Source organism: Musa acuminata, chromosome BXJ3-8 (genome assembly GCF_036884655.1).
Source record: "Musa acuminata AAA Group cultivar baxijiao chromosome BXJ3-8, Cavendish_Baxijiao_AAA, whole genome shotgun sequence".
Lineage (NCBI taxonomy): Eukaryota > Viridiplantae > Streptophyta > Magnoliopsida > Zingiberales > Musaceae > Musa > Musa acuminata.
The window spans coordinates 22,941,242-22,959,632 of NC_088356.1; the positions used below are offsets into that span (position 1 = coordinate 22,941,242).

Genomic DNA, 18,391 nt, shown 5'->3' on the forward strand with positions numbered 1-18,391 from the left:
ACTGCTGAATCAGATTTTTAGAAAAAAGTTTTATCTGCTACTGATGTCATTGGTTGTAGTGATGCAAAAAGCCCCCTAACAGAAGACAAATATTTTCAGCTATAATTTTAATCTTAATAATCTACAAAGGAGTAACCCAAATAACAATAAGGTAAAATCCAATTTATAAGAGGATGAAAAAGAGACCGGAAGTCAATGTATGGACAACCATTATTGAATCACCGGCCACTGTTCCATCTGTCCGGCACAATAGCTCTTCTGTTACCGGTACCATTTGCCCTGGAAATCCACCAACCCCACAACTTTAGGCTCTCTCTCAGTTACATAACCCACACAGATAGCTTATTTTAATGGCAACTGGTAAGAAAATCTAGCATGCCTGGCCAGACTCGCTACCAGATAAACTACGCCTGCACTGCCACACACGCTCTCCAATGGCATCTCTCTTTCGTCTTTTCTCTGCTTTGCTTTGACGATGGAGACCACTCACTCCAAACTATGAGACAAAACAACTGAATCCCAAATGATCCCCCGTCTTCCCACGGCTTCCTCAGCATCCAATGTTGTTTAACTGCGTCGTCTATGAAATCACATGGATTTTGATCAAGTTCTACGCAGCGTCAAAGGGAATGTCAATAACAATGCTAGTTAGAGAGCTTGGAACCTAAGCCTTCTTTTTTACATGTACAGAAACCCAAAGGAAATGAGACCGCAGCGATGGTTCGATCCGACGGCTATTACGCGACGTCAGAACCAGAGGGCGAGTCCGAAACCGAGTCGAAAGAGTCGTGAGAAGGCGAGAGGTCTCCGCCTGCGCCGCCGCCGTGGATGTTCTCGATCATCTTCACCACGTTGCTCATCGTGGGCCGCTGGTCCGGTACGACAGCGGTGCAGCTCATTGCGATCTGGAGCATCGTCACTATCTCCTCCTCGATCCCCTTGTACCTCATCAGCTCGAGGTCGAACACCTCCGCCGTCCACTCCTCCCGCACCACCGACTGCACCCACCGCGGGAGGTCAACCGCCGACGCCCCGCCGTCCGCAGCCGGTTTTCCCGTCAGCAGCTCTAGCAGCACTACCCCGAACGCGTACACGTCCGCCCGCTGCGACGCCCACGGCCGCCGCCCGTCGCTCGGCGCCTCGGGTGCACGGTAGCCCCCGGCCCTACCGACGGCCGCGGCCCCGGGGCCCAGAAGGGCCAGCCCGGCGTCGGCGAGCCGCGCGTTGCCATCCTTGTCGAGGAGGATGTTGGTGGACTTGATGTTACCGTGCGTCAGCTTCGGCGAACGGCTCGCCTGGTGGATGAACGCCAAGCCCCTCGCTGCACCAACTGCCATTCGCATCCTCGTCGTCCAATCTAGCGGCGTCCTCCCGGGTCCTCGATTCCCTAAGAAGATTGAATTTTGAACGGTTTATCAAAGAAAATAAGAGACTTTTAAGAGAACATAGCACTCGGAGAGGTGACACCGATCCCATAGGGTGAAGTTACAGACCGTGGAGGAGGAAGAAGAGGCTGCCGTTGGGCATGTAATCGTAGACGAGAAGTTTCTCGTCGCGGGCGTAGTAGTAGGCTTTGAGGGGGACGAGATTGGGGTGCCGCAATCGCCCCAGGGTTTCCATCTGGTTCTCGAACTCGCGCTTGCCCGCGACGTGCACTTCGCGGAGGCGCTTGACAGCGACGACGGTGCTGTCGTCGAGCACGGCCCTGTAAGCCGTCCCATAGCCACCCTTTCCCAACATCTCTGCCGAGGCCCGGAGGAGGTCCTCCAGTTCGAACCGCTTCGTTTCTTCGAAGAAGATCATCTTGCCCCTTTCGAATCCGCTTCCGGCAGCGGAGCCCGCCTCGTTTCCCTGTACGGCGTAGGGGCTGGAGGAATAGACTATCTTTTCCCCCTCGTGCAGGCGGGACGGGCTCCTCCCGGCGAACTTGCGCCAGAAATAGCAGAAGAGGAGGCCGGAGACGAGGACGAGCACGGCGAAGTCGCCGACGACGATGGCCACCACCGCCACCCTGTTCATTCCCCCGCGGCCGTCACCAGCGGCAGCATGGTGGGGAGGGGCAATCTCGGGCCTGGCAGACGGGGAAGAGGCCACTACCACGGCGGCTGGAGAAACGGGGGCTGCTGCACTGGCCGAGGGGCGGCTGGGGTCGCTGACGACGTCGCGGCAGGTGGGGAGAGGCCCGCCGCAAAGGGCCGGGTTCCCGGTGAATGCGGCTGCCGGGAAGGCGGCGAGCGAGGGCGGCACAGCGCCGGAGAGTAGGTTCGACGACAGGTTGAGGTCTTGGAGGCGAGGGAGGACGAGTCCGGAGATTGCGCCGGACAGCCGGTTTGAATCGAGCCGGAGCGTGAGCAGGCGGGACAGACGGTTCAGCGAAGCTGGTACCGGGCCAGTGAGGTTGTTCGAGCCGAAGTCGAGACGGTAGAGGCGGGAGAGCGAGGCGACGGACGGCGGTATCGGGCCGGAGAGTTCGTTGTGGGCGAGGAAGAGGAGCTTCAACGTGGAGAACGGAGAGAGGTCGGGGATCGGCCCGGAGAGGCGGTTCGACTTGAGGCTGAGAACCCGGAGCTGGTCGAGCCGCATCACAGCCGGGAGGCAGGCCGGGCCTGCCAATTCGAGGCCTTCGAGGACCAACCGGGTGACACGACCCCCAGCACAGGTGACGCCGTGCCAGGACGCGCACGGCGACGGGTCAGACCGGTTCCAACTCGCCAGTCTCCCGCCCGAGTCACAAGCGGCCTTGAACTCCTGCAAAGCACTCAAGTCCCCTTCCAAAGTGCCCAAAGAAGAAGAAGACACCGCCATAGAAGAGAAGTTGACGAGCACAAGGAAGAGCAGCAGCATCAGAGTAGCTTGAGCTGAATGTGGGGAAGAAAACATCTTATTACCCCCCATTTCCTACTTCTTAGATGAGGATGGGGAAGGAGAGACACAGACACCAAGAGCTGGGAGAGAAGACAAAGGGAGGTTTTGGTACCAGCACAAGCAATGCTTCTTTTTGTGCTGAGGGTTTGGAGTGTCTCCTTCAGCTTTTTTTTTTCCTTTGCTTTCTTTTCTTTCCTTTCTTCGATTGAATAAGGCGAGGGAAAAGGGACCTACGGACACTTCGGGAGCTGTGTTACAGTCTTAGCAGAGGCACAGCCTGCAGAGGTGAAGCCGTTGCCTCGGTCATGTTTATTTATTTCGCCCTTTAGCTGTCATTGTGGTCAAAGAATTGTGGATAACGAAGAAATGGGTAGATAGATTTGTTCCTCAAAGGCCGATACGTTCAGTAAAAAACACTTGTCTTCGTTGCAAACTTTAGGGTCTTTGTGCACCTCAAAGGCCATTGAGTTGAAGAACAACAGTGAGGGGCCATCAAATTGTTTCTTTTGCTGAACGTAAATAGACTGCACTGCACATAAAAGAGTAGTCTGTCTACTCGCGAGTAACAACAGTAAGATTCTTAGAATGAGTGCTCGTGAGAGGAGAGATCAGATACCGACAAAACAGATTCGAGGAGTGGCCTGTTGGAAAGCCGAAGCTGTCATCGTAGGTGAACTCCGTATGCTTTCCACCAACAATAAGCATCCCATAATGTGACGATCCATCCATCTCTGCGATTATGACGCCCGTGACCCCAAGCGACGACTATGTACGCATGCCACGAGCGCCATGGTGTCTCCACAGAATCCAATCTGGTCCAATTACGTACACCCCCCACTTATTTACGTCGTCGAGATCTAAATGGAACGGTAATGCATCTTCGTGTCATCATTTAATCAATATCCTTTTTTTTTAACATTATCCAGTACCGAAAGAATCACCTACTTGCACAATAACATTCTTCTGGGCATTTAATGGATCAACCCCTTCTTCTTCCTTCATATCTCTGCTTGAAATCCATGAGTTTTGGAGCAAATCTCATCAACCGAACCAAAGAATTTGGCAAGAACTTCCTGGCGAATAAGAAGCAAATCCTCGTGCTCCGGCCATTGTACCTGCAGGAACTCCCATTCCTCATCCTCTCCAATAATTCGACCGTGACATCCCTTCTCAAAAATCTAGCTGGGTGTGGCCCACCCTTCGACCAGTCAACCCATGTCAAGCTCCTGTTTGCAGTCCTCCCCGGAAATCTCACACTCACGTGAGTTGCCAAGTAGTGTTCATCAGCAAAGCATGAGGATGTACAGTGTCTCTGGAAGAGTGGGAAGTACTCGTCATCGGAGATAACCTCGATGGCTAGGCTGCGGTCCACCTCGAACCACTGGGATCCCTTGCGCCATTGCTCCAGCTTCAGCAGTGGTTTCATCTTCTTCATGTACCTACCGCGGCCGGTAGGACCTGGTAAATCATATGCCTGAACGTAGATCTTGGTGGAGTTGATTAGGTAGGAGTAAATGGTGGGGAAGTTGAAGAGAGGAATGCAGGCTTCAGAAAGAAGAACGAAACGCTGGTTTGAGACGTCAAGCAGTGCATTGGCTAAGAGACGACGCTCAGCTTCCATCATGTTCATCCCTCCCCATTGTACGGCCTGCGTTAGCCAATCAAACGAACAAGCTAAATGGCACAATTAATAGCAAGTATATTCAGCATATATTCTGATATGAAAACAGTGTATCTACCTTAATTATGTCATCTCTTGTTCTCTAAAATCTTCATTCTTGAATAAAATCGTGTACACCAACCTGTATTTCCACCTTTATTGATTCATTTGATCAAAAAATTTCCACCTATATTGTTCACTGTTTAGATTGTTTTCCTGAGGTTGGATGCAAATTCTCTCCTAATCAAATGGGGTGGAGTTATGAAAGAAAAAAAATTTAAGGAAGATGACAAAAATACTAATTTTGTTGGATTCAAATATTCAAGCTTATATTTACAATAATATCCTCTCATATATTTATAGAAGAGGAGAGTACAAAACTATATTTACAAAAGATAAAAACTAAAGATTCTCTCAATTTTATAGATAATATCTGGATAATTTTCTAGACATTAACTTATGAGAGATTATAAAATTTTCCAAAAAGATTTTGCTTCTTTCAAAATATCAAAGATATTCTTTATCCTTACAAAGGATCTTTCCACTTTTCAAGATGCCCCACATCTTTCTTCATCCAAGTAGGTCAATCTTTGATTAAATTAAACTTAATTTCAACACTCCCTCTTAAATTTAATATTCCTTCCATCCATCATACATGGAAATAACTTGAACTTGGTAAATAGATTAACCGTAAATGATTTAGTGAACATATCGACTAAGTCTTAAGTCTTGATATGAATGAGTTCAACTTTATTTACCTTCGTATGCTCCTGAATGAAGTAAAATTTCAAGTTAATATGTTACCGCCTTTTATGATGCATTAGGTTCTTTGCTAGTGCTGATTTGTTTATCTATGTAAATTTGTGTTATTTTTTGTTTGATATGTATCATCTTTAGTAAGCTTCTTAATTCTATAGCATGACACAATATAAAGATGTCGTAATATATTCAACTTCACGGAGTGTCATAATTGGTTGCTTTTTGGATATCTAAATGATTATAGTATCTCCCATATAAAATATAAATCCATATATTCTCCTTCTATCATTAATATCTTCTCCTCAATTACTATCAGAATATTTAAGAAGTTTAAAATTGTTAGAAGTTGAATAGATTAAACCATTAGAGAGAGTGCATTTAATATAATGCAAAATCCTTTTAGTAGCCTTCTAATGGGTTGATTTAGGCTCCTTCATGAATTGGTTCATCAATTGAGCGCCATATAGAGTATCTAATCTTATACATATCAAATATCTTAAGCTTTTAACCAAGCTCTTATAAAGAATTGCATCTATTGCTTTTCCATCATAATTCTTTAATAGCTTCATACCATAATTTATCGGTGTGCTAATTGGATTGTAATTGTCCATCTTGAATGCTTTGAGAACTTATCTTGGATATACCTCTTGTGAAATAAAGATATGATCTTTGTTTGGTTTCATTTCTATGCTAAGAAAATAGGACATCAATCCCATATCACTTATATCAAACTTCTTTATGATAGCTTGCTTGAAGTCTTAGAATATATGAGGATTATTCTTGGTAAAGATTAGATCATCTATATACAAACAAATATGTAGCATACTTCCATCATTTACTTTATTTAATGTATAAGGAGTATTCATACGGATATTACGTGAAACCATTAGCTTTAAAGTAAACATCAATTCTAGCATTGCAAACCCTTGGAACTTGTTTGAAGCAATATAAAATTATCTTTCCTCAATATATTTCATTGGTTGTTTAATATAAACTTATTTTCAAGAAAACCATTTAAAAATATAGACATCTAATTGATAAATTTATCATTTATTTTGAGCGACTAAAAAGATAATTAATCTAATAATTTTCTTTCAAGAAATAGGAGCAAATATCTTATCATAGTTTATACTCATTTTTTGCTCATATTATTTTGCCACTAATCTTGTTTTATATCTTTTAATTTCTCTTTGAGTATTATATCATTTTTGCTTATATCATTTTGCCACTTTGAAAACCCATCTGACTCCTCCTCTATATTATCATTTTGTTTATATCATTTTATATCTTTTAATTTCTCTTTGAGTATTATATCATTTTTGCTTATGTAAAGTTATGATATCTCATATTTACTTTGTCTTGGTCTTCATCTTACACCTCCTCTATATTTATGCTCTAATTTTATACTCCATCTTTATGAAACTCTACATCTCTACTCATATGCACTTTGTGTTCTTTTGAATCAAATAACTTATAAGCCTTAGATCGGGTATTATAGCCAGTGAAATTATATTTGAAACTTTTGTTATACAATTTTGTTCTTCTTTGATCTTAAACATGAGCATAAGCAATATATCCAAAAATTCTTAAGTGAGAGGTGTTAAGATTTTTACTACTGCAAGCCTTTTGTGGTGTCATGTCTTCCATACTAATTGTTTGATATCTATTGAGGTAGACCACACATTCAAAGACTTTACCTTAAAACTCTTTTGGTATCTTCTTGCTAGCACTCTTTTAGCATATTCTTGCTAGCATGCTTCTAACCATATCGAGAATAGTTTGATTCTTCCTCTCCATCATACCATTTGTTAAGGAAAATAAAGTGCTATCAATAGTCTTTGAATGCCACTTGTTTCACAAAAGCTTTTAAACTCCTTTGTGATGTGAATTCTCCTCCGTGGTCTTATCTTTAGGAAATAAACCACTTTAGTTCTCTACTTATGCTTTGAGCTTCTTAAATGATTCAATCTGATTTCTCCTTTAGGAAATAAACCCATATTTTTCTACTAAAATCACCAATTAATGTTAGAAAATAACGATGCTCACCATAAGATGTTAGAGATATTGGTCCATATAGATCAGTATAGATTAGCTCAAGAGGTCTCTTTGCATGACAGGTCAACTTATATGGAAAGCTCTTCTTTGATTGCTTATCAAGAATACATACATTATAAAATTGACTTAGAGAGTTGCATGTAATAGTCCTTCTACGATCCTTTTGTTTGATAATAAATTGTGTGCACCAAAGTTGAGATGTCAAAACTTCAAGTGTCATATCTAAAAGCTATCTTTCAAGCTAGCATTCAAGCATTTCTCATTAACATGCTTTATGTTCAATAAGATTAATTTATTTTTAGTCAATTAGAGAGTAAATCTTCATACTTTGATTTCTTAGTGTGAGAGTTTTTTTTTCCATATGCACATTATATCCTTTTTCTAAAAGTTATCTCAAACTTAAAATATTTATCTTTATATTGAGCACATAATAAATGTTAGAAATAAATTAATAATTTTTATTTTTAGCTGGCATAAGGATTCTATCTTTCCTCTTCACTTCTACTTCTAATAAGTCTCCAAAAAGAATTTGTCAGTTAACTTCTTCATTTATCTCCATGAACATATATTTGTGTTCAGATTTGTGATTGCTTGCTCTACTATCCAAATACCAAAGGTTTTCATTGTGAAAGTCTTCCGCTTTTTGTACTAACAATAATATGGAAGTATCCTTTTTTCATCCTTTTTCATATAGTTAGCTTTCTCATTAACCTGGTTAGAATCATTATACCAACATTCTAATAAATAATAACCAATTTTGTTGCAAGTATCATAATGAACTTTAGATTTGTTATACATTCTTCCTCTTGAAGAGCTATCTCTTCCTCCTCCTTTCTTGAGGTATTGTTTGTCATCATTATTGTGTTATGTTTATCCAATGCCTCTGTTATAGCCATGACCATGACCTCTCTAGATTCTTTCTCCTTTAGCTTCTTAATTCTTGTCTTTGAGAGAAAACTTGTTTTGAAGAGCTTGCTTCATTTGTTCTTGCTTCTTCTTTTATATTCTTTATTTATGAGCTTGTAATGAGCTTATAAGTTTATCAATGGTCATGGCTTCAGGATTCTTTGATTCTTCAATTGCCACCATAATATAGTCAAACTGTATATCTAAGGATCTTAAGATTTTCTTCACCACTCGATTATCTTATAATATTTCCCTATTTCTTCTTAGTTAGTTGATAATGACTAATACTTTTGTGAAATACTCTGAGATAGACTCCATCTTCAATGCTTCAAACTCACTCATAGTTTGAAATCATACCTTCTTCGCCTTCTCCATTTCTTTATAGGAATTTTGAAGGATCTCCCATGCTTGCTTGGAGTTGGTGATGATGGCGACCTTTCCTCCTTCATCAAGTCATTGATAGATTAAGAAGAGAGTTTTCTTCTCTCTTTTTCATATCTCTCAAGGAGTCCTTTTGGTCCGTTACGAGTATAGCTTCATCTTGGGGCTCATTCTACCCCTTCTCTATTCTCTTCCACACATCTTGTGATTCAAGCATGGCCTTCATTTGGATGCTCTAATTTTTATAATTATTGATTAGATGAGATATAGGGGATGATATGTTGATTGTCGTCTTAGATAATATTGTTGAATCTCGGATTTTGATGATGAAGTCAATTGTCATTTGTTGTCTAATCTATGTGTTGAGATAAGTGTGCAGGATTAACTACGATGAAAGATAGACAAGCAGCAGGAGTTGCGCCGGAGTCAAGTTCATGATCACATTGGGAGTTCGAGAGTTCGACGGAAGTTCGGACGGTCGTCGGAGGTTCTGCGAGAACAGATCCGAGAAGTCCTGAAGCTTGCCAAGCGAAGCTCGTCGGAACTTGCCAAGTGGATCATCGCAAAGTCCAGGAGTTTGCCAGAAGTCCGCAGGAGCATCACCGAGGGTTCATCGGATGATCGACGGAAGTTCGCCGGAAACTCGCCGGAAGGAGCGATTGACGCACCGAAGCAAAGCTGCAGAAGTTGTCTTAGATTTAATCGTAGTTAGCATGTTGATTAAGTTGGAAAATGGGAGGTGATCCCATTGGCTTAATCTTGGGGCAATTGGGCCCCTGAAAGACTGAAATTGGGCCGAATGGAATGAACCATTCGGACCCTGATTGCACCAGGAGGTGCAACCGCCCAGGCCAGGAGGTGGCACCGCCTGGGCTAGGCCTTCCAGCGAGACTGGGTGGTGCAACCTCCCCAGCCGGGAGGTGGCACCGCCTGAGCTCAGTCTTCGAGCTAGACTGGGCGGTGCAACCTCCCTGACAGAGAGGTGGCACCGCCTGAGCTCAGTCTTCGAGCAAGACTGGGCGGTGCAACCTCCCTGGCAGAGAGGTAGCACCGCCTGAGCTCGGTCTTCGAGCTCTGCCAGGCGGTGCAACCTCTCCAGTCAAGAGGTGCAACCGCCTGATCCCAGAATTCCGGGATTTGATTGTTTTGAGCTCCAAATTTGAATTGGGTTGGGGCCTATAAATTCCCAACCCATTCAGCACTGAAAAGATACAGACCTACACCGAAATCTTGATCTTTTCTGTGATTCTAAGAGCTCAAAAGTGTTGTAAAGCCTTTAAGTCTCCTCCTTCTGTTCTTCAAGTTTTCAGTTGTAAAGTGAGGAGAGAAAGGCCTGTAAAGGTTGTCTCCTGAGCCTGTCAAAAGGAGAGAAACTGTAAAAGGGCAGTTTGGCCTTCGCCTATTGAAGGAAGGCCCCTAGTTGACGTCGGCGACCTCGTCGGTGGAGGAAGCCAAAAGTGGAGTAGGTCAAGGCTGACCGAACCACTCTAAATCTCTGGTTTGCGTTTATTTTTGAGCACTTTATCATTACTGCAAACCTCCTTCATTACTACTGCTCTCTACGCTTTCACGAACAAGTTCTAAGTGCTGTTCTTCCGAATCTGCATTCAGACGTAAATTCGTATTTTCGTACATTACAGTTTACGTTTACGTTTGATTCTGCAGAACTGTCTTCCGTGCTTTTACGAACGAGTTTCTTTACAGTTTACACTTACATTTTGATCCTATTAACTGCAAACTGTCCTCTACAATTTTACGAACGAGTTTCAACATTTAGACGTAAAACTGCATTTAGACGTAAATCGGCTTTCCTCGCACAATCATCAGATCTCAGTTCACGTTTACGTCTTGATTTCAACTGCATACTGCCTTCTGCGAGTATACAAACGAGTTTCAAAGTTCAAACGTAAATCTACGTTTAAGACGTAAATATGCGTTTAGACGTAAATCTGCGTCTAGACGTAAATCTGCATTTAGACGTAAATCTGTTTTTTTGCAGATTACTTTTTGAGCTGTACAACAGCAGCACATTGTCTTTATACTTCTGCTTAAACTGCTCCTAGACGCAAACTGTGTTTAGACGCAATCTGCGCTTAGACGCAATCTGCGTTTAGACGCAATCTGCGCTAAGACGCAAACTGCGCTTAGACGCAATCTGAGTTTAGACGCAATCTGCATTTAGACGCAAACTGCGTTTAGACGCTAACTGTGTTTAAACGTAAACTGCACTTAATCATAAGTAATCTTAGAATCGGCTTTTGCATCAAAATAGTCTTTATCGAACGAACGCAGCTTTCATTTTTTAATCGCTGAAAAATATCCGCTGCACTAATTCACCCCCCCCCTCTTAGTGCTCTCGATCCTAATAATTGGTATCAGAGCCCGGTTAACTCTCAAAAGGATTAAAACCCAAGAGAGATGGCTTACGCCGGAAACCAAGAGGGCCATTCCATTACACGTCCACCCATGTTTAATGGGACGGACTACACCTATTGGAAGACCCGAATAAGAATCTTTCTTATTTCTATGGACATTGATATTTGGAATCTTGTCGAGAATGGTTTTTCAAGTCTTCTCTTCCAATGATCGATTGGAATGATTTGGAGAAGAAGGCTTTCGCTCTTAATGCAAAGGCTATGAATGTCTTATTTTGTGCACTTGATAAAAACGAGTTTAACCGTGTTTCAACTTGTGAAACTGCATTTGATATTTGGCATACACTCGAAGTGACCCATGAGGGCACAAGTAGAGTAAAAGAGTCAAAAATCAATTTGTTGTTACATTCTTTTGAACTTTTCCGCATGAAACCGAGTGAAACCATTGGCGACATGTTTACCCGTTTCACGGATGTCGTCAACGGTCTAAAAGGACTCGGAAAGAGCTTTTCGGATTTTGAGCTTGTTAACAAAATACTAAGATCCCTTCCTAAGAGTTGGGATCCTAAAGTCACTGCTATTCAAGAGGCAAAAGATCTGCGAAATTTTCCTCTTGAAGAACTAATCGGGTCATTAATGACCTACGAAATGACTTGTAAAGCTCATGAAGAGCAAGAAGACATCCTTCCAAAGAACAGGAAGGATATGACACTCAAAACTTCAGAATGCCACTTGAGAGAAAACTCAAGTGATGAGGACTGTGATGATGACTTGGCACTTCTAACAAGAAAGTTTAAAAAGTTCTTTAAAAGAAACAAGTTTAAGAATGATGCAAAAAATAAACTTGAACCCAAAAAGGACCAAGTAATCTGCTATGAATGCAAAAAGGCGGGACACTACAAGAGTGATTGTCCCCAAGTCAAGAAAAGAACAACAAAAAAGAAGGCGCTCCAAGCAACATGGGATGATTCGAGCGCATCTGAGGAAGAGGAGTCCAACACCGAGCAAGTTGCTCATTACGCCTTAATGGCCATCGAAGATGAGGTAACAAATTCAATAGATGCTGATTTATCTTTCGATGAATTATTAAATGCTTTCAATGACTTATTTGACGAATGCAAGAGTATAAGTAGAAAATATAAATTGCTGAAAAAGATGCATGATAGTCTTACTTGTGAGTTTGATAAGTTAAAAGTCGAACATCATGATAGTCTAAATTCATGTATCAAATGTCATGATTTAGAAACTTTGCAAAAAGAAAACCTACTACTCAAGGACACCTTGAAGAAATTCGAGGTTGGTAGCAAGTCATTAAACATGATCCTTGCAAACAAGGGTCACATTCCAAAAAGGAGCGGAATTGGATTTGTGAGAAGTCCTCACCAAAATCCAACCACCTTCATTAAAGGCTCCATCTTACATGTTCAACACCAAACTAAGTGCAACTTTTGTTGCAAATCTGGACACAAGACACATTGTTGTCCATTCAAGAAAATAAGTCCAAACAAACTAATCTGGGTTCCTAAAGGAACCATGACAAATTCTATGCAACATGATAAGAAATGTAGATCTATTTATGAGACACCCAAAAGCAAATGGGTACCTAAACATCATCCTTTCTTGTAGAAAACTAAACCATCGCAAGCTAGGAGCAAGAGATGGTACCTTGATAGTGGATGCTCAAGGCATATGACCGGAGATCCATCTCAATTCTCTAAGCTCACTAGCATAGACGAAGGATATGTCACCTTCGGAGACAACAACAAGGGTAAAATCATTGGCAAAGGAACCATAGGTAACAAATCCAACTTCTCTATTGAAGATGTTTTACTAGTTGATGGTTTAAAACATAACCTCTTGAGCATTAGTCAATTATGTGATAAAGGATATATTATAAGATTTGAATCTAATGCTTGCATCATTGAAAAATCACACAAAAATATATCTATGATTGTATTAAAACAAAATAACGTATACACTATTGACATCAATGACTTATGTGATGAAATATGTTTTGCCGTTATGAATGAGGATGCCTGGCTATGGCATAGAAGATTAGGTCATGCTAGCATGAAACTAATCACTCAAGTATCATCTAGAGAACTTGTAAGAGGAATTCCTCATATCAAGTTCATCAAAGATAATGTATGTGATGCTTGCCAATTAGGTAAGCAAATTAAGGGTAGCTTCAAAGCTAAGAATCAAATAAGCACCTCTAGGCCCTTACAATTGATCCATATGGACTTGTTCGGACCAATCTCTACATCGAGTCTAGGAGGTAGCAAATACGCCTTTGTCATTGTTGATGACTATAGCAGATATACATGGACCTACTTCTTAAAACAGAAAAATGAATGCTTTAGATATTTTACCAAGTTTTGTAAACTTGTTCAAAATGAGAAGGGATCTATGATTTCGTCAATTAGAAGTGATCATGGTGGAGAATTTCAAAACCATGATTTCCAAGAATTCTGTGAACTCAACGGATACAACCATAATTTCTCTACTCCAAGAAATCCTCAACAAAATGGGGTAGTAGAAAGAAAAAATCGAAATTTACAAGAAATGGCAAGAACCATGTTGAATGAACATAGCCTACCCAAATATTTTTGGGCCGAAGCTGTAAACACTGCATGCTATATTTTAAATAGAGTCCTAGTAAGACCCTTACTCACCAAAACTCCTTATGAGTTATGGAATAACAAAAAAACCCAATGTCTCATATTTTAAAGTCTTTGGGTGTAAGTGTTTTATCTTGAATGAAAAGGATAACTTAGGAAAATTCGATGCTAAATCTGATGAAGGAATCTTTCTTGGTTATTCTTCGGTTTCTAAAGCTTTTCGCATTTTCAATAAAAGAACCTTAATTATTGAAGAATCCATCCATGTTGTTTTCAATGAGATTTCAGAAATTAAGAAAAATGATCTTGATGATGATGTTAATTTTGATTCCTTGAATTTAAACGAAACCCCGTCTCCAACTAGCAACTTGGATGCATCCACTTCCGAAACATCCTTACCCAAGGATTGGAAGTATGTAGATGCTCATCCTAAGGAGCTGATCCTAGGAGACACATCAAAGGGGGTTCAAACACGATCTTCTTTTAAAAACTTTTGTGCCAACGCCGCCTTTCTCTCCCAAATTGAACCCAAATGTGTTGATGAAGCCATGAAAGATGATTCATGGATTATCGCAATGCAAGATGAATTAAATCAATTTGAGAGAAATGAGGTGTGGACGCTTGTTCCTAGGCCAAATGACCATTTAGTTATTGGTACTAAATGGGTCTTTAGAAACAAGCAAGATGAAAATGGTATCGTGGTTAGAAACAAGGCTAGATTAGTGGCCAAAGGTTTCAACCAAGAAGAAGGTATCGATTACGAAGAAACCTTCGCACCTGTGGCTCGATTGGAAGCCATAAGGATGCTCCTTGCCTATGCTAGTTGTAATAATTTTAAGTTATTTCAAATGGATGTTAAAAGCGCTTTTCTAAATGGTTTTATTTCCGAAGAAGTTTATGTTGAACAACCTCCTGGATTTGAAAATAATAGCCTCCCTAATCATGTGTTTAGATTAACTAAAGCTCTCTATGGTTTAAAACAAGCCCCAAGGGCTTGGTATGAGAGACTTAGTTCTTTTCTCATTGAAAATAATTTCATAAAAGGCAAGGTTGATACTACATTGTTTATCAAGAATTTTGAAAATAATTTTCTCATTGTTCAGATTTATGTTGATGATATCATCTTTGGCTCTACAAATGAATCTCTTTGTGAATCTTTTGCTAAAACTATGAGTCTTGAATTCGAAATGAGCTTAATGGGAGAATTAACATTCTTCTTAGGTTTACAGATCAAACAACTAAGCAATGGCATCTTTATTAGTCAAACTAAATATGCCATGAATTTATTAAAAAGGTTTAACATGAACAACTCAAAGGCTAGTAACACTCCTATGAGCACCTCCACTAAGTTAGAAATTGATGAAAGTGGAGAAAGCTTTGATCAAAAGACTTATAGGGGTATGATAGGAAGTTTACTTTACCTCACTGCAACCAGACCAGACATCATGTTCAGTGTAGGACTTTGTGCTAGATTTCAATCAAACCCTAAGATATCTCATCTCAAAGCAGTTAAAAGAATATTTAGATATCTTAATGGTACCACAAATCTAGGATTATGGTACCCAAAATCAGAGAATTTTGAGTTAATTGCTTATGCTGATGCTGATTTTGCTGGCTGTAGATTAGATAGAAAAAGCACATCAGGATCATGTCAATTTTTAGGACATGCCCTTGTTTCCTGGTCATCAAAGAAACAAAATTCGGTTGCACTATCAACAACCGAAGCTGAATATATTGCAGCAAGTGCATGCTGTGCACAAGTTGTATGGATGAAAAATACCTTAGAAGATTATAAAGTTCATCTCAAAAATATTCCAATTAAATGTGATAACACAAGTGCAATATGCTTAACCAAGAATCCTATACAACACTCAAGAACAAAACATATTGATATTAGACATCACTTTATACGAGATCATGTCACCAATCATGACGTAACCATAGAGTTCATTGATACTAAACATCAACTAGCTGACATTTTTACAAAACCTCTAAGTGAAGAATAATTTGATTTCATTAGAAGAGAATTAGGAATGTTGATGTGTCCGAACAGATAAATTTGTTAAAATCATTTTTTTTCGGACTATTTTGTATGATCAAATCACTTGATTTCCATGATTATATGTGAAAATCTGCAACAAAATCTTGTCCGAATGCATCTTATTTATGAAACAGATTTTCTCGTACACTTTCATAAAAAATGAGTTTCTGAAATAGATTTGATGAAGTGATTCATGTGTATGAATTCCATCCTGCAAAATCTTTACATAGACAATGGATTATAACACAAAGGGGAAGAAGTATTTAAAGCAATCTATATAAAATTCCATTATAAGCTTGCTATTATTATTTTCTGGTATCATGATTACTATGCTTTTTGTTGATGACAAAGGGGGAGATATATATGAATTGATAAACACTGCCATGATTAGAAATACTATGAATGATGCTATAAACACTGCTATGATTATGCCATCCTTGCATCACCAAGAGATATATGAACATGTGCTAAAGTTTGCATTATGCCCTGAGTTGATATCTTATCATGTGAAGAAAATGCAAACCTTGCTAGAATATTTCAAATGTGTGCATCATGTAATAAGTTTCACAGCTTTAAATGATAATGTTCAAACTACATGATGAATAGTTACAAACACAATCATACAAACTTGATGATGTATGTCAAGCCCTGACATCATCTTTGAAGAGATACATCATGATGAGTATCATGATGGGAGTATTGATAAGTTTAACTGATCTAACTTATCAATACGTCACTTGAATTCTTAAGTCTTGAATTCAAGGTTGACTTATCTCAACGATGGCATATAGACAGGGGGAGTTAAGGATAACTCCATTATCAATTGATTGTCATCATCAAAAACGGGGAGATTGTTGAATCTCGGATTTTGATGATGAAGTCAATTGTCATTTGTTGTCTAATCTATGTGTTGAGATAAGTGTGCAGGATTAACTACGATGAAAGATAGACAAGCAGCAGGAGTTGCGCCGGAGTCAAGTTCATGATCACGTTGGGAGTTCGAGAGTTCGACGGAAGTTCGGACGGTCATCGGAGATTCTGCGAGAACAGATCCGAGAAGTCCTGAAGCTTGCCAAGCGAAGCTCGTCGGAACTTGCCAAGTGGATCATCGTAAAGTCCAGGAGTTTGCCGGAAGTCCGCAGGAGCATCGCCAAGGGTTCATCGGATGATCGACGGAAGTTCGCCGGAAACTCGCCGGAAGGAGCGATTGACGCACCGAAGCAAAGCTGCAGAAGTTGTCTTAGATTTAATCGTAGTTAGCACGTTGATTAAGTTGGAAAATGGGAGGTGATCCCATTGGCTTAATCTTGGGGCAATTGGGCCCCTGAAAGACTGAAATTGGGCCGAATGGAATGAACCATTCGGACCCTGATTGCACCAGGAGGTGCAACCGCCCAGGCCAGGAGGTGGCACCGCCTGGGCTAGGCCTTCCAGCGAGACTGGGCGGTGCAACCTCCCCAGCCGGGAGGTGGCACCGCCTGAGCTCAGTCTTCGAGCTAGACTGGGCGGTGCAACCTCCCTGACAGAGAGGTGGCACCGCCTGAGCTCAGTCTTCGAGCAAGACTGGGCGGTGCAACCTCCCTGGCAGAGAGGTAGCACCGCCTGAGCTCGGTCTTCGAGCTCTACCAGGCGGTGCAACCTCTCCAGTCAAGAGGTGCAACCGCCTGATCCCAGAATTCCGGGATTTGATTGTTTTGAGCTCCAAATTTGAATTGGGTTGGGGCCTATAAATTCCCAACCCATTCAGCACTGAAAAGATACAGACCTACACCGAAATCTTGATCTTTTCTGTGATTCTAAGAGCTCAAAAGTGTTGTAAAGCCTTTAAGTCTCCTCCTTCTGTTCTTCAAGTTTTCAGTTGTAAAGTGAGGAGAGAAAGGTCTGTAAAGGTTGTCTCCTGAGCCTGTCAAAAGGAGAGAAACTGTAAAAGGGCAGTTTGGCCTTCGCCTATTGAAGGAAGGCCCCTAGTTGACGTCGGCGACCTCGTCGGTGGAGGAAGCCAAAAGTGGAGTAGGTCAAGGCTGATCGAACCACTCTAAATCTCTGGTTTGTGTTTATTTTTGAGCACTTTATCATTACTGCAAACCTCCTTCATTACTACTGCTCTCTGCGCTTTCACGAACAAGTTCTAAGTGCTGTTCTTCCGAATCTGCATTCAGACGTAAATTCGTATTTTCGTACATTACAGTTTACGTTTACGTTTGATTCTGCAGAACTGTCTTCCGTGCTTTTACGAACGAGTTTCTTTGCAGTTTACACTTACATTTTGATCCTATTAACTGCAAACTGTCCTCTACAATTTTACGAACGAGTTTCAACATTTAGACGTAAAACTGCATTTAGACGTAAATCGGCTTTCCTCGCACAATCATCAGATCTCAGTTCACGTTTACGTCTTGATTTCAACTGCATACTGCCTTCTGCGAGTATACAAACGAGTTTCAAAGTTCAGACGTAAATCTGCGTTTAAGACGTAAATCTGCGTTTAGACGTAAATCTGCGTCTAGACGTAAATCTGCGTTTAGACGTAAATCTGTTTTTTTGCAGATTACTTTTTGAGCTGTACAACAGCAGCACATTGTCTTTATACTTCTGCTTAAACTGCTCCTAGACGCAAACTGTGTTTAGACGCAATCTGCGCTTAGACGCAATCTGCGTTTAGACGCAATCTGCGCTTAGACGCAATCTGCGCTAAGACGCAAACTGCGCTTAGACGCAATCTGAGTTT

The 18,391-nt window shown here is 41.0% G+C and overlaps 2 protein-coding genes across 2 annotated transcripts in view; both read right to left on the minus strand.

Annotated features, from left to right (window-relative positions):
• Positions 1 to 513: 513 nt before the first annotated feature.
• LOC103994877 (probable leucine-rich repeat receptor-like protein kinase At1g68400) lies at positions 514 to 3,080 on the minus strand. The gene is made up of 2 exons (XM_009415329.3): positions 1,494 to 3,080; positions 514 to 1,387 (listed from the first exon to the last, which is right to left on the minus strand). Exons 1-2 carry the CDS (start codon positions 2,893 to 2,895, stop codon positions 738 to 740), a joined length of 2,052 nt encoding a protein of 683 aa, XP_009413604.1. The 5' UTR covers positions 2,896 to 3,080; the 3' UTR covers positions 514 to 737.
• Positions 3,081 to 3,362: 282 nt separating this feature from the next.
• Positions 3,363 to 18,391, minus strand: part of LOC103994882 (glycosyltransferase BC10-like) — a 43,843-nt gene continuing 28,814 nt past the window's right edge. Inside the window, exon 2 of the mRNA XM_009415334.3 lies at positions 3,363 to 4,513. Coding sequence (XP_009413609.2) covers positions 3,845 to 4,513 — 669 coding nt within the window. The 3' untranslated portion in view covers positions 3,363 to 3,844. The remainder of the gene's footprint in view (positions 4,514 to 18,391) is intronic.

Bases quoted from the DNA above. Each gene is read 5' to 3' on its own strand.
- LOC103994877 (XM_009415329.3), bottom strand. From the start codon at position 2,895: ATGGGGGGTAATAAGATGTTTTCTTCCCCACATTCAGCTCAAGCTACT. The intron at 1,388-1,493 runs GTCTGTAACTTC...CAATCTTCTTAG, and splicing joins CCTCTTCTTCCTCCTCCACG to GGAATCGAGGACCCGGGAGG.